The 23,641-nt window shown below is 52.3% G+C and overlaps 1 protein-coding gene across 1 annotated transcript in view; it reads right to left on the reverse strand.

Moving 5' to 3' along the window:
• The window catches only part of Ap2a1 (adaptor related protein complex 2 subunit alpha 1), a 30,518-nt gene that overhangs the window by 553 nt on the left and 6,324 nt on the right, over window positions 1–23,641 (reverse strand). The window contains exons 2-22 of the mRNA XM_028789001.1: window positions 16,493–16,561; window positions 16,255–16,397; window positions 15,904–16,097; window positions 8,940–9,069; window positions 8,463–8,564; window positions 6,965–7,073; window positions 5,996–6,146; window positions 5,483–5,651; window positions 5,243–5,380; window positions 4,683–4,865; window positions 3,699–3,796; window positions 3,285–3,516; window positions 3,037–3,204; window positions 2,789–2,949; window positions 2,162–2,218; window positions 1,981–2,063; window positions 1,758–1,847; window positions 648–771; window positions 441–557; window positions 292–361; window positions 33–167 (exon numbers count right to left, since the gene is read on the reverse strand). Of these exons, the coding sequence (XP_028644834.1) occupies window positions 33–167; window positions 292–361; window positions 441–557; window positions 648–771; window positions 1,758–1,847; window positions 1,981–2,063; window positions 2,162–2,218; window positions 2,789–2,949; window positions 3,037–3,204; window positions 3,285–3,516; window positions 3,699–3,796; window positions 4,683–4,865; window positions 5,243–5,380; window positions 5,483–5,651; window positions 5,996–6,146; window positions 6,965–7,073; window positions 8,463–8,564; window positions 8,940–9,069; window positions 15,904–16,097; window positions 16,255–16,397; window positions 16,493–16,561 (2,723 nt within the window). The remainder of the gene's footprint in view (window positions 1–32; window positions 168–291; window positions 362–440; window positions 558–647; window positions 772–1,757; window positions 1,848–1,980; window positions 2,064–2,161; window positions 2,219–2,788; window positions 2,950–3,036; window positions 3,205–3,284; window positions 3,517–3,698; window positions 3,797–4,682; window positions 4,866–5,242; window positions 5,381–5,482; window positions 5,652–5,995; window positions 6,147–6,964; window positions 7,074–8,462; window positions 8,565–8,939; window positions 9,070–15,903; window positions 16,098–16,254; window positions 16,398–16,492; window positions 16,562–23,641) is intronic.

Genomic DNA, 23,641 nt, shown 5'->3' on the forward strand with positions numbered 1-23,641 from the left:
GAGTCACAGGGAGGTCCACGCTCAGCACTCACTTGGGCCTGGGCATTGGGCTCCAGCCGAAGCAGACACCCCACCTGCAGGGCTTTCGTCTGGATGATTCCAGCACCCACAAAGTTCTCAGGGTTGGGATCCACATTGTCCAGAAGAGCAGAGCCAAACCCCAGAAGCTAGAACAGAGTGGGTATTAGAGAAGCAGAGGTGAGAAGCCTCCAGCCTACTGCAGGCTAAATTCTCATGTGAGAACTGGTCCATCCAGTGGCCAGCACCCCTTAAACACCCAGTCTCTCTCACCTTAGCCTTAGTAACTTCAGCATCCATGGGGTGGTTGGCTTTGAAGATTTTCTGTGCCTCCTGCAGGGGGCTGGGAGGTTGAAAGCACTTGTCAGGCATTTGGAGCCCTGCCCCTCAGCCCCGCCCCGCCTCTCAGCCCCGCCCCTCACAGGCTCAGCTGCTTCCAGCGCTGGAAAAAGTCTTGGGCCGCCATCTCTGTGGGCTGGAAGAATTTGTTGATGGTCACTGGGAGCTTCAGAGTGAGGGACTGGGCAGTGCCACCGTACCTGAGCAGATGAGGAGCAGCTCAGGCAGGCCCCATCCCTGAAGCGCCTGCCTCACTGCCCCACACCCCACACTGTGTTGCTCCCACTCACCGGAAGCGCACGGACAGCAATGGTGGCGTCAAGAAGTCTCGCAGACACTCAATGTTGAGTACTTGCTGCACCTGTGCGCCACCGTCCACTTGTGCAGCCACACGCTTGGTCTGCACCGCCAGCTGTGGCCCCATAGTCAAGGAAGCCAGGGACAGCCAGCAGTGGCACAACTGAGGCAGCATGGGGCAGCACAAGCCCGAGTCCGCTAGAGGCTCTGGGCCAACTGCAGACTCACCTACCCCTCCTTCCTCCTGTGAGATGTGGGACACTAAGGAATATCCTCCAGCCTCCACTCCTGGCTCCAATGGGCAACGAGCCACATGGATCCTGGTGGGCAAGCTGGTATTTTCTTAGCCTCTAGTGTAAAGTAGGTACATGAAAACGTCCAGAGGGCTGGATGACGTCATCCAGCACCGCACCGGAACATGTCTGTTAGAGGTGGTCATGCAGCCAGAGGGAAGCAAGTACTGTCACCATCTGTACACAGGCCTGACTTCACTGGGACGGCTGGTATCTATATACTCACCTACCCTGTCCTACTTCAGACCAAGTTGTCTAGCCTGGACTTAGGCCCATATAAGGGAGAGGGGCCTGGCTCTGCCACACACCTTCCAGGACATCTCAACTGCTCTTTCAAAAGGCCTAGGAAGCCAGACTCACTGCTGCACACCTATTCTCACAGCACCTGGGAGGCAGACAGAAGACTCACCTTGACTCAAAGCTAGCCTAGTCTGTAGAGTGAGCGGAGGACAGCCTAGGCTATATTAACCAAAAGATCCTCATCAGCAGAGAGGGAGAACCTACTTCTTAGAAGGCAAGTCACTCAGCGGATGCACTGCAGGGCCAACACTGGGCATCCCTAGTTAACCTGAGTGCAAGATCCCCAAACAGAAGCACATCAGCAAAGGTAAGGTGCCTGGTGTGCTGGGAGTCATACATCCTGTATACTGGGTTGCTGTCACCTGTGCCAGAGGAAAGAGGCCTACCTACTATGCATACAGCTTTATGAGTGACGTGCCTAACTCAGTGAGGGCTCAACAGCTGTGGACCTGCTGAGTCTGTTTCCCAGTGGCCTACACGGGTGGGTTGGGGCTCAAGAGCACAGGATATGAGTCTGGAGGTCCCCAGGGTGGACCACAGTGGGCAAGAAGCTCTGGAACTGCACGGAAGTCTTGTTGCCATAGAAGAGATACATGCGGCCTGCAGCGGGTGGGTGAGGGCTCCATTCAAGCTCCTCTGATCCCATACCCTGCCACCAGCCCAGCCAGGGGATGCTGCCAACAACCCCACCCCTTCAGTACCCCCATTCCACCTCTGGGCCACCAGGACACACCCAGGTTCTGCCGGAACTCAGACTTGACTCCAATCTGCAGCAGCTGGTTCTCAAACAAGACCCCACTGTTCTTGCACACGAACCTAGGTGGGGTGGTGGGAGTCAGAAGGGGGAGCCCTGCCCACCCATCTCTGGGCTCCCTTCCGTTCCCCACTCCCTGCCCACCTCACCCAGAACTCACTTATTCAACAGTTCATCCGCTTCTGGAATGGGAGGGCCTATGTCCTCAGGACCTGGGCTGGGGGAAAGGAAGAAGTGAGGTGTGTAGGGATTGGGACTGGAGGAGAGAGGCACAGGCAATACTCTCTTTGAAGGCCGATCCCCAGAACCTATAGGCCAAGCTTCCCCAGAGATCCTCAGTTATGGGAGTGGGACCCCAGCAGAGGTCTCCTAAGAACCCCAACTTTCACTATTTTCTAACCCTGCATTTGCCAGCCATCAGGAACCCCTAAAGCCCACCCTGGGGATATCCATCAACCCAAAGCCAGAGGCCACCCCTTACTCAGCAGCTGGAGCTGGGTCAGCCAACAAAGCCATGGGGCTCTCAGGGGCAGGGGGCTCCAGCTCGCTGGGCCATCCAATCCCAGGGTAGACAGAGAAGACAGGTGTGGCAGGCAGCCAATCCCAGAGAGGCAGCAAGAGGGCCAGGGAAAGAGAGGCAAGAGGAAGGAGAGAAGGAAGAGTGGACTGAGACACAGCTATGGGAAAAGGACAGCAAGAGTAGCTAGGGCAGCGGAGTCCAGAGTGGCAACCAGAGCAGGAGGGAGACGGAAGGGGTGGGACTGAGTAGGACAAAGACAGGAGGTACCTGAGGAAGGCCTCCTCAGGAGTGGGCCCCAGGCTGGGCTGTGCAGTGGGGCCGTCAGAGAAGACATCCACCAGGAGGTTCCCGCCTACAGGAGCCGGGGGTACAGCAGGGGGAGGGGCTGCCCGCAGCCCCAAGAGGTCCGCGGAGGGTGAGGGGGTTGACTGCAATCAAGGTAAGACAGGGTATAGGTGAGACAGGGCAAGGCAGAGTGGACCCAGCCTGGGCACATGGTCCATAACTGGGCTCACCACAGTACTGGGGGTGGGCTCCACGCCTCCATTGATGTCATTGCTACTGGTGTCCCTGCGGCTGTCATCCAGGGCACTGGCTGCCCCAGGGCCCTTCTTGCGCTTCAGTTTGGCCAAGATGGACGACTCCCGCTCAGGAAATGGGGGCATTTCTTCTAGCACCGTGGCCTGTGGGCAGGATAGGAGGTCAGGGGCACTTCTGGCCCTAGAGGGTGGGTGGTCCCAAGGACGGGGGCATTGGCTCTGACCAGAACATCGGTGCTGGCTACGGAGCTGAGGGTGAGGTACTCCACTGCCCGCTGCTGTAGCTCCACGTCAGCGTTGCGCAGCTGGGAGCCGGCACGCAGGACACCTTGAATGGTGGCCTTGGTCTCAGGGAAGAGGTTGATGAACTTGATGTAGGTGGAGAGCAGCAGAGCGCGCGTAGCCACGCTGCACAGGTGGAACTTGGAGTGCAGCAGCGAGAACTGCACGGGCGGGCTGTGAGGGAGAGGCGTCAGCAGGCGTGCCTGTTACCCACACTCCCAGATGAGGCTGTGTCCTCATGCAGGGGTAACTGGGATGTGTGTTGAGAGGGTCCCTAGGAATCCCATCTTTCCCAGCTCCCAGGCTCTTGGTTTCCCCAGGCCCCTCAGAGGTCCCCCAGAATGAGGCTCTCTCACCTGGAACGTGGGTCCCCAGCAATCAAGTTCCCAAACTCCCCAAGGATGTAGCCACCGACCTTCACCATGTTCTCATGACAGGCTGGGGCCTGGAGGGCCTGTGAGGGGGCAAGAGAGGGCAGTGTGAGGACAAGGATAGGAGAGATAGGAGAGTCCTTATGAAACCAGCAAATGTACACAGGGAGACTGAGGCCCGGGGAGCTGAGGCGTGATTAGCCCAACTCAGTGTTACAGTGTGATTGAGACCTCCCACACGGACCACATGTCTAGTGTTGGTCCCCAGCCGCTGGCACTGTTTAGGAAGGTCCTAAAAACTGTGTGAAGTGGAACCTACCTGGAAAACGGAGGGCACTAGGGGGTGCATTACCCTTGATTACTTCCTGGACAGCCATGAGTAGCTTTCACCCCATGCTCTGTGTGTACACGTGGGCACACACGACTGCATGCCCATGTGCAAGGATACGAAGGCCAGAAGGTGTCAGGCGTCTTCCTCAATCACTCCCTACCTTATTTTTTGAGACAGGGTCTCTCACTGAACACAGAGTTCCCATTCTGGCTAGCCTCACTGGCCAGCCAGCTCCCAGAACCTACCTGTCTCTGCCGCACAGTGCTGGAGTTACACACGCACACACACAAACGCGCACACACACACTCAGCTTCTACATGAATACTTGCACAGCGGGCACTTTACCCTCTTAAGCACTGCCGCCCGTGCCCTGTCACGACTGACTGCGACCCTCTGAGCCTGGGGAGCACTGCAGAGGGAGGAGTGTGGGGCAGCTCTCCTGCAGAGACTCGACACACATGCTGTGTATGCTTCACACCCGGGAAGGTCCCAAAGCTGCAGCTCCCCTGTTCCCTGGGTAACTGAGCCAAGGCTGGAGCTAAGCAGATGCTGGCCCCTGCCAGTAGGGCATAGGATTGCCCAGCTGCGCTTGACTGGCAGCCAAGCTCCATGATAGGGTCAAAGTGAAGGCTGCTCACCTCAAACACTGTCTTGGCGGCATAGCCCTGGACATCGTCACGGTTGGTGACGATCTGCAGCACTCGGTACCACACCTCCTCGCTCACATAGTCACCCGCAATGCGGATGAGGTTAAGGATGGTGTCCACATACCAGCTGTAGTCCACGGCGTACTTCTCAGCCAGAATGGCCACCTTCAGCACCTGTGATGGGACGTGGCAATGTGTGTGTGAGTGAGTGGACAATTATGCCCATGGGAGGCTGACTATGATCTATGGCTGGCCCCATCTTAACAACCAGAGGCCCTCCCTCCCCAAGCCCCTCCCTCCCCAGGCCCCTCCCTCCCCAGGCCCCTCCCTCCACAGACCCTTCCCTCCACAGACCGTTCCCTCCACAGACCCCTCCCTGAGATCCAGGATTCCTAACTCTTAGTCTTCTTCCCTTAGACCTAGAGGTTCAGTCTCCACACTCCTCCTTCGACCTAAGGGGCCAGAGCCCAGCCCTTCTCCCTTATACTGTGGTCCAAGTGCTAGCCCTCCTCCCTAACACTCAGGGGTGTAGCCCTGTCCTCTAGGCTCACAATCTCTTCTCGGATGGCATAGTCGGCAGTCTCCAGGTACCGCAGCATCTCTGACACAATCTGCTTGGCGTTGCTCCGGTCACACATGGCATACAGGAGGTCAGCTGCTCGCTGCCTCACACTGACGTCACGTTCCGTCTGAGGAAAGGAGAGCAGGAACAAGCTGGGATCTATGCCACATTGGGCCCAGTGTAGGGCCACCAAGCACCAGGCCACACGGAGTGGGGCAGAGGGCTGTACCTTGAGGGCATTAATAACAGTATCAATGTGGGTCTTGACGGCCTCGTGGGAGAACTCAGAACTAGCCAGTGTGCACATGCTCTCCAGGGCCAGGTAGCGCAGGTTCGTCTCCCGGTGCTGCAGGAACTGGCCCAGCTGGTTGCAGGCACGGACCAGGAGGTTGGGCTCACTGGCAGGCACAAGTGGAGTATAGACGGAGATGAGATGTGAGCCTAAGAACCAGGCGCCTCACTTCCGCCCACCCCAGCAACCTACTGTGTCCCTCCAAGGACCCTCGGGAGCCCAGATAGAGATAAGCACTAGAGTTGGGATATGGCCAGTAGAATCCAGCCCTGACCTCAGTCCTCTGCATGCAGGACTGAACAACAAGATACATGGCGATTCAGCATCCACCTCAGGGGACCATCTCACACCTGTCCTCTCCCAGGCCTGCTGTCCCTCAGACCAGGTGTTAGACGTCAGCCTCCCTCCCTCAGGCCAGGGCCCCACCTGCCCACGCTCTGCCCACAGCACCTGTCATAGTGAATAATGAGACTAATGGTCTCAAAGAGGATAGCGTTCTTGGCATTGGAGTGCTGCACCTTCTTGGACTTGGGAGGCTCCTGAGCCTTGTTGAGCACAGTCTCAAGACACTCCACTAACCGCCCTTTCACAGCCGCATCCTCTGGGGGGAAGGGAGAGGTAAGGGGCTGAGCCCTCTGCTCAGTGGGCTCCAAAGACTGCAGCCTGTGCTCATCCTCCTTGGGAGGGCCCAGTGCCCTCAAGCCTGGCAGGCCCGGGCTGGGCTCCCCCCGCCCCCAGTACTGACTCTGCTGGAAATGAGTCTCCACTCTCATGAGCCTCAGTTTCCCCTTCTGCTGCACTGATGTTCCTTAGGTTTCTCACAGAAGTATGGAGAACCCAGGAGCCTATCCCAGAGCCACCATGGAGCTCGAGCGTTCCCACAGAGCTATCCACAGAGGTCAAGAGACTGGACTACCAGCCTCGAAGGCCACTGCACACTACTTGGAACCAGGGGTTCTGAGTTTCACAGCAAACAAGGTGATCGGCGTCTCCAGAGCGCCTCACTACTGTGGTAGAGGGGTCCTGTCCCCAGAGCGCCTCACTACTGTGGTAGAGGGATCCAGTCCCCAGAGCGCCTCACTACTGTAGTAGAGGGGTCCCGTCCCTAGAGCGCCTCACTACTGTGGTAGAGGGATCCCAGCCAGACCCCAGCTGCACAGGCAGCTGCCAGGCAGAGTGAGGCAATGGACCTCCTCTGTAAAGCAGGCATGGTAACCAGCTCACTCCACAGGATGGAGGCTATGAAAAATTGCTGGGCCTAAGACAGGACGAGCTATGCCACCCCAGGTGCACACAGGGCAGGGCATCAGGTTGAACCCCCCCCCCCAACACACACACACTCATCCAAGGCCTCCCATGAGTCTGGAGGCATAGAGTTGCTCAGGAGAAGAGGGAATGCTGGCATTCCACAGACCTTACCTGGCGGTGGGTAACACTGTAGCAGCCGCAGTAACTTCACAGAGAGCCAGGGTGCAGGAACGAAGTAATACGTGTAGTCCTGGAGGTCGGTGGAGGCTGAGGAGACAATCTGTAGAAGGAAGGAATGATGGGTGGAAGCAGCAGAGAAGCCTGTCCCCTGAAGGACACATGGTCACACCAAGACATAGAGTAGCCTGAGGATGGGACCAGAACTAAGCCTGATGGTCTCAAAGATCCTCCTGCTTCAGCCTCCTCAGTGCACTGTGCCCCAGCACCTCACTCTGAATTTTCCAAGCAATGCTGGTAACAGTGGAGAGAACAAAAGTCTGTACTAGTTCCCTGTGTGACAGTCGCTAGGACAGGCAGAGCCTCTCTACTTACTCCTGGGCTCTGCCTCTTACAGCCTTAACCACCATGGTTCCTGCATCCTCAGCACAGAGAACTACTGAAGGGTCAGGAGCTGGGTCTGATCCTTCCTCCGTCCCTGGTCCAGTACAGGTCAGAAGATCGTATGACAATCACTCCTCAGGGTAACTTCCGACTCCACCTCGAAAATCCTTCTGCAAGCTGGGCAGTGGTGGCAAAAGCCTTTAGTCCCAGCACTCCAGAGGCAGAAGCAGGCAGATCTCTATGAGTTTCAGGCCAACCCAGATCTACAGTGCTAGTTCCAGGATAGCCGGGACTACACAAAGAAACCCTGCTTCTGACAAAAAAAAAAAAAAAAACAAAAAAACAAAAAACAAAAACCCAACAACCTTCAGGAAGCCTTCCCCACAGTGCTCTGTGCCAGTGGCATGACCACGTGTCCTACGCAACAGTGACCTCATCTCTGTACCCTGTCGGGCCTGGCACCTAATACATTCAGATGTGTGGTAACAAGAGGCTGGGGACAGAATGAATGGTAGGCATACGTGTTCCTTCTCCCTAAAGACCTGAAACACTTATGGCCTCCCCAGACAGTATTTTCATTTTTTTTTTTTTCTGAGTCTCCATTGGATTGCCATTCCCAGAAGCTCTCCTGCTTCCCAAACTAGACCAGGGCCTCCACAAGGTGCGCATGGTGCTGAGCTCAATCCACGGTCCACAGCCCTTCTTGGCAGTCTGTGACTGAGTCACCATCCCTGTCACACTCCCTCTCAGCAGGACAGGGCCGCCTTAAGGTCTGACTCAGACATAGAGAGCCAGGCACACAGAAGGTTTGGGTGCTCTGAGGACAGGGATGGAGGCGGTGGGAGGCAGAGGAGGGGTGTGTAGACAGACAAAGACAGAAGAGGAGCAGGCAGGGAGCTCTCAGCATCTTAGCCACAGTAACTATGCTGCACACCACACTGACACTAGCCCGAGCCAGGCAGGGAAAACAGCACAAAGAAGTGAAACCAATGCAGAGCCTTAGCTTTTAAGCACAGACTGGCTTGCCTTTTAGGGAAGGGAGGAGAGACAGATACCACAGACACAGGGGAGCCTGACCCTCCCACGGCCAGTGTGACAGCACACTCACCCGGCTTAAGCGAGACACGGCCAGGGAGATACAGGTCTTGAAGTCATCCGGATTCTTCTTGCAGAGACAGGTGATGAGGCTGACAGCAGCTGTGACCACTCCCTGCAAGGAGCTCAGGCATGAGGGACTTCATGCTGGGTGTCACTGGGAAGGCCCTGGCATCAGGGTAAGCACCTCGGGAGTCAGTAGCAGGTGGGCTACTGGGAGCCTTGGGTGGGATAAGTCTTTGTAAGACAGTCAACTTGCTATGGGATCTCTAGGCTCAGAAATATGCAAATCTTTTTAAGGTGCTGCATCAGAGATGAGGACAGTCCTAGGCAGCCAAGGAGTTATCAAGGAAGGAGGAAGGTTTCTTGAAAACCAGGCAGGGCATACACACTAAGAACATGAGATCTGGGTTGGAACGTCAGGAGAGAGATGGGGCAGAAGTCAAGACAGGGGCTTCAGGCATGCGGGCGGGGCAGCCGGGCACCTCACCATGTGCTGATCATTGAGCAAATGCACCACACGTGCTGTCCACTCGCCCATGGGCACCAGGTCAGGCGAGGCCTTGTAGAGCCTCAGTAGGCACAGGGCTGCACTCTGCTTCACGCTGTCCATGCTGTCTCTGTGGGGACACCGAGGGGCAGTCAGGGCTACATGGCCCTGGGGCACCCATCATCCTACCTGTTGCCATGTGACCAGGATAGAACACAGGCAGCCAGGGCAACCCCAAAGCACCTGGACACTACCCTGACTGCTCCAGGGACTGTCTCCTCATCTACAAAACAATTGGCAAGGCCAGGCAAAATGTGCAGGCTAGCTCGGCCCTGCGTCTTGAGCCCCTTCATGTTACCTGCATTGCTGTAGATTATGAAGAGACTAGCAGACACATTATGGAACACATCTGAGCTCTAAGACCTTGCCGACAACCGATGAGTCGGGAACAGAACAAATCAGAGGAGATGGGGAAAACCGTTCTCCTTGAAGTCTTAGAGGTCCTGTCCTTCCCATCCAGTATTCTAGGCTGACAATTTTGAACTTTAGCCTCTTGCACTGCAATCAGGGCCTCAAGAGCCAAGGTTGCCCTTCAACTTCTGACCCTTTGGCTGAGATTACAGGTGTGCACAATTTATAAGAAGCTGAGGCTGGAACCCAGGCAAGTCCTCTGCCACCTTCCAGCTACACCTCAGCTCTGCGGCTTTCTCTTTAACTTATTTATTAGTTGACTGATTGGGTCTTTTAATCCATGCTAGTCTTGATCCCTCCCCCCTTTTTTTGTTTCTTGAGATAGGGTTTCTCTGTATAGCCCCGACTATCCTGGAACTGACTCTGTAGACCAGACTGGCCTTGGACTCACAGAGATCTGCCTGCCACCCGAGTGCTGGGATTAAAGGCGTGTGCCTCCAGGCCTGGCTTGGAACTCACTCTTTAGCCAAGGAGCACCTTCAACTCCTGACCCCTTCTCTACATTCAGACTGAGACATGCACTCTCACACAGGTTTATACGGTGCTGTGGGTAGAAACCAGGGCTTTAGGTTTGCAAGGCAAGCACTTAGCCAACGGAGCTCAGCCCCAGCCTGCTTCCTGTATCAACTCTCCAGTGAAGAGGTGGGCTTCTTTGTCTTCCTGTACACTTCCTGCTCAGTAACTGTGAAACTACACAGGAGAAGACAGACCAATGTGCTGCAGCCAGGTAGGAAAGATGGACACAACTGTGAATCCAGACGATGATGACTTCAGGGAAGCAGGAAGGGAGAGGGCAAAGTCAGAGGACATGCAATAGTCTCTGTGGTGTCCTGTACATATCCAGTACACATAAGCACACATTCACAGAAAAATAAATATGTTTTAAAGTTGGGATAAGTTGGGGCTGGTAACACATATCTGTGATTCAAGCCCTAAGGAGGCTGAGGAAGGATGACAGTTAAATTCAAAGGCAGTCTAGACAACAGAGAGTTCAGGCTCCGGCTGGCAATAAAGCAAGCCCTTCGCCCCACCCATTTTGAGACAGTCTCTTACCATGGAGCCCTGGCTAGCCTAGAACCCACTGTGTGTTTTAGAGTAGTGTCACATTCACGTAAATCTGTCCTGAGTGCTGAGTAACAGCACATGCCCCCATGCCCAGTAAGACCTTGTCTTAAAATAAAAATAGAAGGGTCAAGGCAAGAGTGGAGGCGGCTCAGTGGTTAATACACACTGCTCAGGACCCAAGTTGGCAGTTCATAGCCAACTTGTTAACTCCCAACAGTGGGGATCTTATTCCCTCTTCTGACCTCTAAGAGCATCTCTACTCAAATGCATGAACTCAAACAGACACACACACACACACACAGACACACACACACAGACACACACACACACAGACACACACACACACAGACACACACACACAGACACAGACACACACAGACACACAGACATAGACACACACACACACGGTTGCTATGTATTGTAATGCTAAATACAGGACCCCAAGATCGGGTTACCACCTATGAGGAGATCCTCACATACATCAAGTAATGATGCTATGTAACCTTGCCCTCCAAGTTATCCCTGATTGTTAATAAAGATGCCTACAGCCGTAGCTGGGCAGAAGAGAGACATAGGCAAGATTTTGATTCCCAGGGCTTGGGTAGGAGTCTTAAGCAGAGGCCATGAGGAGAGGGGAGAGAGAAAGACAAAGTAGGGGTAGGTGGTTCATGAGCGCATGGCCACGAGGGATGGCCCCTTGGAGTAGGAGTGGCCCAGGCAGAACATGGAGAGTCCTATCTCAGAGTTATTGACAGAAGTGGACAAAGTAGCATAGAGGACTGACGTCTGCCCAGCTGCAGTGCTTTAAGGCTCATTGTAAATATAAAGGTTTTGTGTCTTTTATTTGGGAACTAAATGATCTGAGGTAGGTGGGAACCCCCAAATAATATTTACTGCAACACAAATCTTTAAAATAAGGTAAGAGGAGAGTCTGCAGATAGGTTTGGTAGCTGAGCCAAACAAACAACTATAACACTTGTGAGACTGGGGCAGAGGCTTTAAAGATAATTATGGGCCACACAGTGGCTTCAAGGTCAGCCCAGGGTCTATGAGACTGTGTCTCCCCCACCCAAACAAACAAACAAACAAACAAAATTCTGTCTCAAAACAAAATCAACCCAGGCCAGGCATGGTGGCACATACCATTAATCCCAGCACTCAGGAAGCAGAGGCAGGTGGATTTTTGTGAATTTGAGGTCATCCTGGTCTACAGAGTGAGTTCGAAGACAGCCAGGACTCCACAGAGAAACGCAGTCTTAAAAACCTTGACCTAGCAGTTTCACAGCTAGGAGCCAACACAAGAGTACTAAAGACGCCACTCAGAAGAGAGCAGCATGTCTGCCAAAAGGTAGAGTTTTGTGACAATGGACACATAGAACATACTCTGTCAAGCTAGTGTGTGTGTCCCTGCCCATGTGTGTATGTGTGTATATATAGTATATATGTCTGTATAGTGTGCATGTTTATAGTGTGTGCAGTGTATGTGTATGCTGTGCAGGTTTTGTGTATGTATGTGTGTGCGTATGCACATGAAAACCAGAAATCAACACCAGAAACCTCCTCTGTAGCTGTCTATCTTATTTTTAGATAGGCTCTCTCACTGACCTGAAGCTCACTGAGAAGGTGGCTGGGCAGGCCTCAGCACCCTTCCGTCCTGGCAGCCCATGGTTGGGATTATAAGTAAAGATGCTGAGCTGTCGTATGTGTGCTTGTGGATTCCAAACACAAGGTCCTCATGCCTGTACCACGAGCACTCTACCAACTGAGCCATCTCCCCAGCACCAGACATCAAGTCTGACAGCCACCACAGATGAACAAACTCAAACACACCTTACTGAGAGAAAGCCACAGACCTGGTCACTTCACATTTCACGTCACTTGAGACAAAGCCTCAGCATGGACCAGTGGGCTCCAAGGCGTGAGGGAGTGACGGAGTGACAGACCTGCCCACAGCACAAGGCCCGCTCCCTCGAGGAGTGACAACAGTGCCCTGGAATTGGGTAGTGGTTAATGGTCGCACATAAGAGTACATAAAAAACCAGTGCCTCGTGCACAGTTAACAGATGTGAGCTAGGCATGGCGGTCCATGGCTGTCTGGCAACACTCAGGAAGCAGGACTCACCACAAGTCCACACCAGCTATGGCTGTACAGTAGATCCTACCTCACAACAAACAAACAGATAATAGACACTGTATGTCTGTCTGAATTCAGAGGCTAAGGAGCAGGAGGAACTGCTGAAGGTCACGCTCAGCTACTAAGTGAGTTCAAGGCCAGACCGGGTCACACTGGACAATCTCAACAAGCAAATCAAACCACAAGCAGCTAGCAACCAGCCTGTGCTCCTAGTCAGAGCCTAGCTCAAACTTCAAGTTTTAAACTATTACCTTCGTAAATTCTTAAACCTCCTACCTCAGTTTCCCCAGTGCTGCACTCATAATGGCCTTTTAATCCTTTTCCTCCTGGATGCAAGCCCATCCTCTAGCCCTGCCTGGACATAGCACATTGGGTCACCTCAGGGCTCACCTTCGTGCTGCTTCTCTTTTCTGTTCACAGCCTTCCTCCTTGGGCACTACATACATGTACATGGGGCATATACATATGTAGGCAAAACACCCATACACATAGAATAAAAATAACAGATCTTTGAAGGACCCTCTGGGACAGCAGGTGCTTAGCCTTGCCTGGTTACATCACTCCAAAGGTGAACTTGGGGGTGTTTGGTGACCCAGGCAGGATGAGACAGCTGTGGAGGTGTGAGCCTGCAATCCCAGCATTAAGTCTGAGGAAGCTGGAGGATCAGCTCAAGGCCAACCTGGGCTACATGATACCCTATTTCAAACAAAACACACAGAGCAGGCTGGCAGCCAACTCTGGCTGCTCTGTGACAAGGATGGAGACAGGTAATTTTGCATACAGTTCCCAGGGGCGTTTATTTCTAGGACACCTACACTTTGATGTGTGGTGTCCCACGGCCTCTACTAGGACAAGCTTTTCTCTACTCCCAGAGGCTACATTCCTCCCTTACCCAAAATACAACACTCAGCTCCCCCAGATCACAAAAGGCCTTAGAAGCCCAGGCTGCCACCTCTGTCAGGGTCGGCTGCTCCTGGCTGGGCCTTCATGCACCTCACTTACTGGCTACCTTAAGACTCCATTAACTAATATTAACTCTTGCTCCTCTGTTCAAATCAAAATAAAGTCTTTCTTTTCTTTCTGACATAGGGTCTTCCTGTGGAGCCCAGGCTGGCCTCAGATTTGTCACAGTCCTTCCACTTCCGACAGGCTTCACTGCACCCAGATCAGCCTCCCTGTCCAGAACGGCAGCAGTGCCTCGTCTACTGCCAGGATAGAAATCTCACCTCTGGGCATGGCAGCCACAGTGATTCTTCTAAAAAACAACACTGCTCCTGTTATTCACCTGCCTGACAGACAGGCAGACCCCTCAGCCTCTCGCACGCTCACACTCCTCCACCCAGAGAATCCCTGGTGGACAACACACCTACATCCAGAGCCTTGGAACCTGCTGGGCCTTTTGCAGAAGGCCCCCAGATCCTCAGGTGATCACTGACTCTTGACTGTTCTAGAACATTATCTATCAAATCCTGAAAAATCCCTTCTAATTTGTTAAAGAAAGCCTTTTTTTTTCCCCCAGAACTGGAGAGATGGCCCAGTAGTTAAGAGCACTTGCTGCTCTTCCAAGGATCCAACTTTGGTTCCCAGCACCCATGTCAGGTAGCTCTCAACTTCCTGTGACTCCAGGTCCAGAGAGAATCCTTTGGCGCTGGCCACCTGCACCGATGTGCACCTGCACACAGACACACACACCTACACATGATTTAAAATGATAAAAATAAGCCTAGGGGGCTGGAGAGATAGCTCAGTAGTTAAAAACACTTGCTACTTTTCCAGAGGACCCAGGTTCAATTCCCAGAACCCACACCTGTCTGTAACTCTGGTTCCAGAGGATCTGACATCCGACCACAGACATGCATGCAGGCAAAGCACCAATCGATGTTCATAAAATAAATTATTTAGAGGGAGAGAGAGGAAAAGAGAGTGTGTGTGTTAGAGAAAGACTGCCTCAGAAAATGTTTGTTCTGGCACACACACTTAATATTAAATTAAGATGATGCATTTATCTTTATTTTTCACTTTATGTGCCTGGTGTTTTGTCCACATATATGTCTGTGTGAGGGCATCCAATCTCCTGGAACCAGAATTACAGACAGTTTTGAGCTGTCATGTGGGTGCTGGGAATTGAACCCTGGTCCTGTGGAAGAGCAGCCAGTGCTCTTAACCACTGAGCCAGCTCTCCAGTTTCATAAATAAGTTTAAAACCTAGAAAAGGCTGGGTGTGGTGGTGCACACTTTAACCCCAGCACTTTAGATGCAAAAGCAGGTGGATCTCTAAGTTCAAGGCCAGCTCAGTCTACATAAGTGAGTTCCAAGATAGCCAGGGCTATACAGAGAAACCCTGTCTTAAAAACAAAACAAAAACAAACAAACAAAAAGAAGAGTTTGTTTCCACACAGTATCTTATGTAGCTCAGGCTAGCCTAGAAACTACTGACTACCAGAATATGACCTTGAACTTCTGTTCCTCTTGCTTCCATATGTGGTTTACAGGCACCAAGGTGAAAGGACCCCACGGTCCTTTGCATGCCAGGCCAGGGCTCTATCAGCAGAGCTACAGCTGCAGTCCGCCTGTGCATCTCCAGGTACCCTGGCACTTGGGAACACAGGGTCTCCTGCCACCGCTGCTTTGAGAATCAGAGCCATGTTACAAACAGATGGAAATGCTCAGCAAACACCAGCTGAGAAGCTTCCTGAGGTAGTCAGACAATGCAGGGCCCAGCTGACCCAGCTAGTTTAAAAGCCCTGCCTTTCCTCCCCCAGCAGACACTGTAACCACAGGACACTTTCCTGGTGGTGACACTAAGACTGTCCACCTCTGTTGGTGGCACCAGTGTCAGCCATCAGTGCTGCAGGCACAGGACAGATGCTGTCTCTTGAATAAGATGAGGAAATAAGTCATTGTTTCCACAGGAGATACTTTGGGTTTTTTGTTTTGTTTTTTGTTTTTTGTTTTTCAAGACAGGGTTTCTCTGTATAGCCCTGGCTGTCCTGGAACTCACTCTGTAGACCACGCTGGCCTCGAACTCAGAAATCCGCCTGCCTCTGCCTCCCAAGTGCTGGGATTAAAGGCATGCGCCACCACCGCCCGGCCCCACCGGAGATAATAATGCTGTGTCTCAGACACACGACCACTGGGTGGGTGGGTCCTTACACCCTCTAGGCAGCCTGGTGACATGAGGGACAGACACACCGTGGTCTAAAGCCCAGGTGGGAGGACATAGGCTGGTGCCATAAACAAAGCTGGCTCTCATCTCCTGCTTTTACCCTTTCGCTGTGGCTCCTAGTGTCTTACCCAGCCACCAGGATTCGGGGGATGTCCGCGGCAAAGGCCTCGCCCATCTCACGGCTGCCCACATTGGCAATACAGTGCAAGGCCAGGCACATGAAGGTGGGGTTGCGACTGGCCAGGTCATTCTTGATAGCGTTGTTGATCAGCCGGATCAGCTCAGAGTTCGAGTTCACCAGGACTGAGATGAACAGGTACCCCTGTAGGGCAGAGAGGAGACAGCTGGGCACCTGTGACTAAAGGACACTAGACCAGCATGCAGTGGTGTAGACCGGAGTCCTCCTTCCTGCAGATCCAGGGGTCCAGACCTTAGCCTCCTCCCTCTGCCCCAGCGCCCACCCGGTCTCCTGCACTCACTATCTGCTTCTCCGTGTACTTGTTGGAGCTTAGCAAGTTCACAGCCTCCATATGTCCAAAGTCAATGTCATGGCCGAGCAGGAATATGAAGAGCAGCTTACACACATACTTCTTTTTACTATAGCCATCCAAGGCCTTGTCCCCTGAGGCAAAGGAAGGGACAAGGAGCAGTGTGAGGAAGCTTCTACTAAGCACCTTGGGCCCTGGATCCCCCCCAGACCCTGGGCCAGCTGCCTGCCTTTGAACTTGGAGCGGATGTTGGCCAGTTCCTTGTTGATCCTCTTGATCTCAGCCTCTTTGCTCTTGCCTGTGGAGAGAGGGCAAGGCACACAAGGCCACAGGGAACCACCAGCGACAAGGTTATAAGCTTTCTACCACCCCTTCCTCCTCCCGGTGGCCCATGAGCTGCAGGGTGCTGGGGCTGGTTTTGGAGGGGTCTACACCCTGCCATGGGAGCCCAAAGGCCCACGTCTCATGTTCTGCCTGAGTACCACATGGTAGAAGCTGTGACCAACCAATCACTGAAGAGCTCTGCTGGCTCCTGTTGCCTCCCTCAGCAACAGCAACTAAAAGCACCCTTTCCCACCCTTTCCTTCCTCATGTCCTAGCTCACCTAACCCTTATGTCTACACTATCCCTAAACCTCTGCTATGACAGAAGATTCCCTTTGTGATACCAGGCCCGGCTGTCTGCTGCCCCATGTCTGTATGCTACCTGTTTCTGACCATTCTCACTGCCCACTGGAGCCTCCAGGCCACACCTCCAGACTCCACTGTCCACTCACCTTGCCCTACACGTGCCCCTCCTCAGAGATGTCCCTGCACTGCAACACACCATCACCACCTCACCTGAACACAACCTGCACACAACGGTTCCTCTGGCAGTCTTTTCTCTGCTTCTCTGCTCCTTCCTATCCCTGGACATCGGCCTTGGCCTCTGGCCACTCCTGTGCTCTAGCCCTTTGGTCCTGGCGCCTGTAACTTCCTTAGAGAAGTGCTTTCCACTCACTTTTGTCCAAGAAACTCAGTATTGTTATAACTATAATGTTTTTCATGGGTATGCTATGAGAGCCTTCAGGGGCTGCAGCCCATGCCTGGCATACAGCAGGCACTCTATTAACAGTTGGTCAGTTCCAGGATTCACTAAGTGAATGAGGAGGGTCTGAGAAGATAAACGTTCACACCATTCTCCTCCACAAATCCCCTCACCTCTGCCCTTAATTCCCAAGCAGTTCTACAAACTCCACTCAGACAGTGACTCTAACAGGAAGTCCCTGGAATTAGCACTCTGATCTCAGAGCTACACTATGGCTGGCAATGGCAGACAGGCAGCTCCTGAGCAACCAGGCCAAGGTTACTGCAAACTGAAATAGGTGGTAAGAAACAGGAACACACGGGGCTAGAATGCTATGGAGTGTCCATCATGCGGGCACACCTGTGACTCCAGCATTGGGGATACGGACGCAGATGGACCTGGAGTATGAAGCCAGCCTGGGCCACAAAGCTAGTGAGGTCCTATCTCAAAGAGCCGACAAACCAAAACCAACCAATCCCCAAAGGGATAGGGGCAGGCTCAGTGTGGGCAAGCTTGCCTAGCACACCCAAGTCTTGGGCTCCATCATTAGCACTGGAACCAGAGGAAGAATTTTAAGTCACTGACTCCAATGACAGTATTCTGAATGTGTTGGGTTATATAAACAAATAGCTAAAATTAATTTTGGGGGTGGAGAGATGGCTCCACGGGCAAAGTGCTTGCTGTGTAAACACAAGAACCTGAGCCTCAGTGTCTAGCACATACACTGCTGGGCACAGAAGCACACATCCACAACTGCAGTGCTGGGTAGTGGAGGGCAGATCCCCCAGACAGGCTCCAGGATCAGTGAGACCATTTGCATCAAGTAAGGTACAGAGCAACCGAGGAAATACCTCTGGCCTTGATATGTGTACCCATGTGTGCATGTGCACATGGCCAGAAACACACACACACACACAGAGAAAATAAATTTGACTGCTTCTTTCTATCAGAAACATGTAGCTAGCAAGTCACATCAGCAGCAGCTATCATGCCTGCCTGTGTCCAGCCCTTCGAGGGAGGCCTCCAAGGTAAGGTAAACCTCTTCCCTAGACAGAGCCTTCTCTAGTAAGAGCTCAGTAAGGCACCAGGACAGCATTGACTGCCACTGGCACAGGCCTGCCATCCCAGGCTTTGGTTAGTTTTTTATTTGTTTTCTTTTCCTCTGAGACACCTTTTCTCCATGTATCCCTGACTGTCCTGGAACTTACTCTGCAGACAAGGCTGGTCTTGAACCCAAGAGATCCACCTGCCTCTGCCTTCTGAGTACTGGAATTAAAGGCGTGTGCCACTACCACCAGGCTTTGGTTACTTTCTTAAATAGGGTCTTGCTAGGCACTGGTGGCACAGATAGTGGCATTTTGGAGGCAGAGGCAGGTGGATCTTGGAGTTCAAGGCCAGCCTGGTCTAGAAAGTGAGTTCCAGGACACCCTGGTCTATCCAGAGAAGCCCCATCTCAAGAATCCCTCAAAAATATAAGAATAAAAATAAAAATAAACAGGGTCTTGTATAGCCCAACCTAGGATCAAATCAGCTCCATATCTGAGGACCCTTTGAACTTGTGATCCTCCAGCTTTCAACTCCCCAGGGCCAGGCCTAGATCCACAGATTCCCACCATGCCCAGTTTAGTCAGGGTTGGGGGCGGAACCCTGGGCTTTGTGCACACTAGGCAAGCACTCTACTAAGGCACAGACCAGTCTCTTCCCATTTTTGCAGGAACAAGGTAGGAGGATCTAGACTTCAAGACCAGCCTGGACAACTTATTAAGACCCTATCTCAAAAGAATAAAACAAATTAAAATTAAAAGTGGAAAGGGCTGGAGAGATGGCTCAGCATGTAAGAGCATTTGCTACATTCACAGAGGAGCTGGGTTCAATCCGCCACCTTGGCAGTTCACAATAGTCCGTAACCCCAGCAACAAGAGATCCTGAGCACTCTCGTTTCCTAATCAGTCTCCTGAGTTCTGTGGGTCAGCACTTCTCATACATGCCACGGGAACTCCTGACCTGGTAAGGGAGGGTAGGGACTCAGCCACCCCTGAAAGGCTACCTGGGCTCCACTGGGGCTCTGAAGAAGCAGCCAGAAGAGGGGACATTGGAGGAGGAGCTGGAGAGATGAATACGGTTCACCCAGGAGGCTTGAGTCAGACCACCAGCAACTGAGCCAGGCAGAGTTGCCTTGAGGGTGCTAAGAGGGTGGGCAGTGCCTCTCTCAGCGGCAGTGAATGCTGGTGACCAAGATGGTGCCAGGTGAACAGCAGAGTGTAGGCACTTCTGTTCCTGACCCTGTGGAACTCCTGACATCACTCAAGTGCACTGGCACACAACTGGGGTCGGGCACTAGGAAAAAGCAGGCAATCAAACTCTGCCTAACTCACAGACAACCAGACAAACTACCCAGCTCCAGAAGGCAGGAAACAGACTCTGTGGCAGAGCCCTTGGCTGGCAGGCATCAACACCGAGCCCCTGGATACACACACACACACACACACACACACACACATACACAACTTGTAAATCTCCCTAAAATGTTCCTAGAGGGTATGGGCAGGGCTCATTGATGAAATGCTTGCTGCCCAAGCAGGACTTGAGTTCAGATCCACAGAATGTGATGCACACACACCCTAGCCCAGGTGAGCTCCACCAAGAAATGAATGAGTGGTGAAGCTGGGCTAACTGCCTGAAGCTCACAAACCAGGGAGCTTGGAGACTGTAGTGGTGAGCAAGAGAGCCTGTCACACACAAGGGGAGAGTGAGGACTCACACCCAAGGGTGGCCTCTGACCTCAACACACTCAAATACACACCGGCGCGCGCGCACACATGCGAGCGAGCGCGCACACACACACACACACACACAGAGTGGATTTAGATATAGACATAAATATACCCCATGTACTAGTTTTCTTTTGCAACAGTATCTTACTGTTACTAATTCCAATTCCTATCCCCACAAATGAAGAACAAACACGTGCATTTAAGTGCTGACCTACTTCTCTATGTAGGCACCCACTGATCTGTAAATTAATACGTGTATTTGTGTTTCTGAGTTCTGTAAGGAACTAAACCCAGGGCTTTCCCAGCCCCTCAAATGGATTCTAGGCAGGGGCTCTACCACGGAGCCACGCCCCCAGCTCCTCACAGAGTGACGCTAAGCAAGCTCGCCACACTGAGTCACAGCATCTGTCCTAGATAACAGTTTTGCAGGGAAGGGAGAATGTTTTTGGTCTATAGCTGGTTGAATTCACAGATCTGAACCTCACCAATACAGAGGGTCATCTCTCTGTGTGAGTGTATGTCTTTCTTTAAGCTTTAGTCCACAGCTATCAGATAGTGGTGTTGGCGTAACTGATACACTCTGCTCTTAAAAGGAACTCACAGGGGCTAGAGAGATGGCTCAGTGGTGAAGAACATTTGCTGTTCTTCCTGAGGGTCCAGGTTCAGTTCCCAGAATCCACATGGTAGCCCACAACCAACTGTAACTGCAGTTCCAGGGGATGCAATACCCTCCTCTGTCCTTTGCAGACACCAGACATGCACACTGCGTACATACATACATGCAGGGAAACCTTGCATGCACATCAAGCCTGGTCTACACGGTGAGCTCCAGGGCAGCCAGTACTACACAGATCAACCCTGCCTCAAACAAACATAGCAAAGATAGATATACCTTTTATTTAAGAAAAGAGGGGTTAGGGAAGCCAACAGTTAGAACACCGACTGCTCTTCAATTCCCAGCACCCACATGACAGCTCCTACCATCTGCAACCTTGGTCCTGATGCCCTCCTCTGAAGTCCAGAAGCACCAGGCAAAGTGCTGCAGACACACATGCAGGCAAAACACTCAAACCCAAACATTTTCAAAAAGATTTATTTATTTATTTATTTATTTATTTATTTATTTATGTACATTAGTGTTCTGCCTGCATGTCTGTGATGGGGATGGAATTCTGGGCCTCTGGAAAAGCAGCCAGTGCTCTTAAATGCTGAGCCATCTCTCCAGCCCTGTTAAATATACATACATACATACATACCTACATACATACATGCGTATGTGTGTGTGTGTATATATATATATATATATATATATATGTATTTTTTTTTAATTTAAAGAGTGAAGTATGGAGTCTCCAAAATAGCCGTGCCTCGCAGTGGAGGCATATCATCCTTGCTACCTGGGAGAGTAAGCAAAGGCAATCACAAGCTCAGATCCCAGCGGGCAGTGGTGTTGCATGCATTTAATCCCAGCACACAGGCAGGTGATCTCTGAGTTCAAGGCCAGCCTGGTCTACATAGAGCCATAGTTATATAGAGAGACCCTGTCTGGAAACAAACAAACTAACTAACAAACTAACTAACTTACTAAATTAAAAAAACAACAACAAGTTCAAGACCAACTAGGGTCAGAGTGAGTTCAAGGCTAGCCTGGAATAGTTAGTGATGCTCTATCTCAAAATCAAAAGAAAAAAACAGCCGCCGCTAAGTAGAGCTCAGCGCAGTGGTTCCAGCCTATAATCCTAGCACTTTGGAGGCTGAGGCAGAGGGATAGATATAAGCTCTAAGCTAAACCGGACTACAGAGTGAGACTCTATTTCTAAAAAGTTAAACCCAAAAGGCTGGGAGTATAGTTCACTTGGTAGAAAGCTTCCCCAGCACAAAGCTCCTAGCTCAATCTCAGCACTGCAGAGGACAGGTGCAGCATCCCTGTAATCCCTGCAGACAGTGAGTGGAGACAACTAAGAGTTCACTGCCATCGGGCTAAATCTACGCTATAAGAGACTGTCTGGGGGCTGGGGAGGGGGGCTTGATTGTGCTTGGGAGCAGGGCTCAGTAGAGACCCCTTGCCTAAGACCCTGGTTTCCATTCCCAGTACAAGGGGGAAAATAAAAGCAAAAGGCAGTCCTACAAAGAGCATTCAGCATTTAGCACCGAGGCTCTACAGGAGGAATTGCCCAAGGCCACCTGACAGACTGAGCACTGGTTAGCTTGCCCATGCAGCCTCAGGATAGACAGGCAGTCATCTCACCATCACAGGATGCAAGGTGAGCCTTAAAGCAAATCTCTCATTCATAAAGGGATGGATTCCTTCCTCCCTTCCCCGCGCCCCTTCAGACGGTCTATGGGAGGGAATCAGCACTCAAAGCTATGTAGTCTTGGTTGTCCTGGAACAACTCATTATGTAAAGGAGGGTAGCCTTGAACCCATAAAAGATCTGCCTGGCTCTCCCTCCAAAGTGCCACATCTGGCACGGAGGGGTTTCTGAGTGGGCGTGGGAATGAGCCACTCCTGGTCCTGCAGAGCTTTGGCAGAGGGGTAGACAAGGAGAACAGTGGGTGTTTTGACTGAGGCAAGCCTTGGGGAGACTGGAACTCCAAGAGGGGAGGAAGGCCTTCTGGTTAGGAGCAGAGACAAGGCAATGGAAGCAGCAAAGAGACTTGCAGGGGGCCAGGCAGGTAGCTGGGAAGATGGAGGGCAGAACAGATCCGTGCTCAAGCTATCCAAGGGCTGGAGTATGAAGAGGGTCAAGAGTGAGGGCCGTTTCCCCAGGAACGGATGCCTGAGGTTATCTTCCTTCATGACAGAGACCTACTCTAGCATGAAGTTTCCAGCTCAGAGGTACGCGGGGTTGATGACTTCTGTAAGCAGCTACAGAAGCATCAGCATCAGGGTGAGTCTGTAATTACCCTCAAAGGAATTTGGGCCAGCTTGGCCCTGCCCTGGAGGACCCTGTGGGCTTTCATGGAGAAAGTGCAGAGGCCCGAGCCCTGACACCTGTGGACCCTGACCAAAGCGCCATCAGCCATTACTTTCAGAACCTGGATTGCCACGAGATGGATTGTCCTGATCCTTTCATGGCCAAAATATATGGTGTGAGGCACTAGAACCAGGACAGTTTTTTGTGTGTGTGTGTGTGTGTGTGTGTGTGTGTGTGTGTGTGTGTGTGTTGTAGAGTCAGTTCTCTCTTCTCTCCTTCAGGCCCAGGACTGAGGTAAAAGTCACTGCCAGAGTAGATCTAATTTGGGGCAGGATGTGCTTCTTCCCATGCTGTAGCTTTAGGCAGAGGGAGTCAGCTCTCCAACCCCAAGGTCTTCTTCAAGGATCTGCTCCAGAGGAACAAGACTTTAGATAGGAGACAGCCCTAGCCTGCAGCTCCCCTGATAAGGCTTCCCTGCTCAGGGAGGGAGCACTATGCCTTCACAAAGCCCAAGCTCATTAGCTGTTATCCACAGAATCTGCACTTTCCTACTCACAGGCTGTTTCCTGTGCACCATGGAGCTCCCAGAGAGAGGGCTTCCTTCTCCTGAACCTGACTCTAT

This window comes from Grammomys surdaster, unplaced genomic scaffold, assembly GCF_004785775.1.
Source record: "Grammomys surdaster isolate TR1022 unplaced genomic scaffold, NIH_TR_1.0 125769, whole genome shotgun sequence".
Taxonomy (NCBI): Eukaryota; Metazoa; Chordata; class Mammalia; order Rodentia; family Muridae; genus Grammomys; species Grammomys surdaster.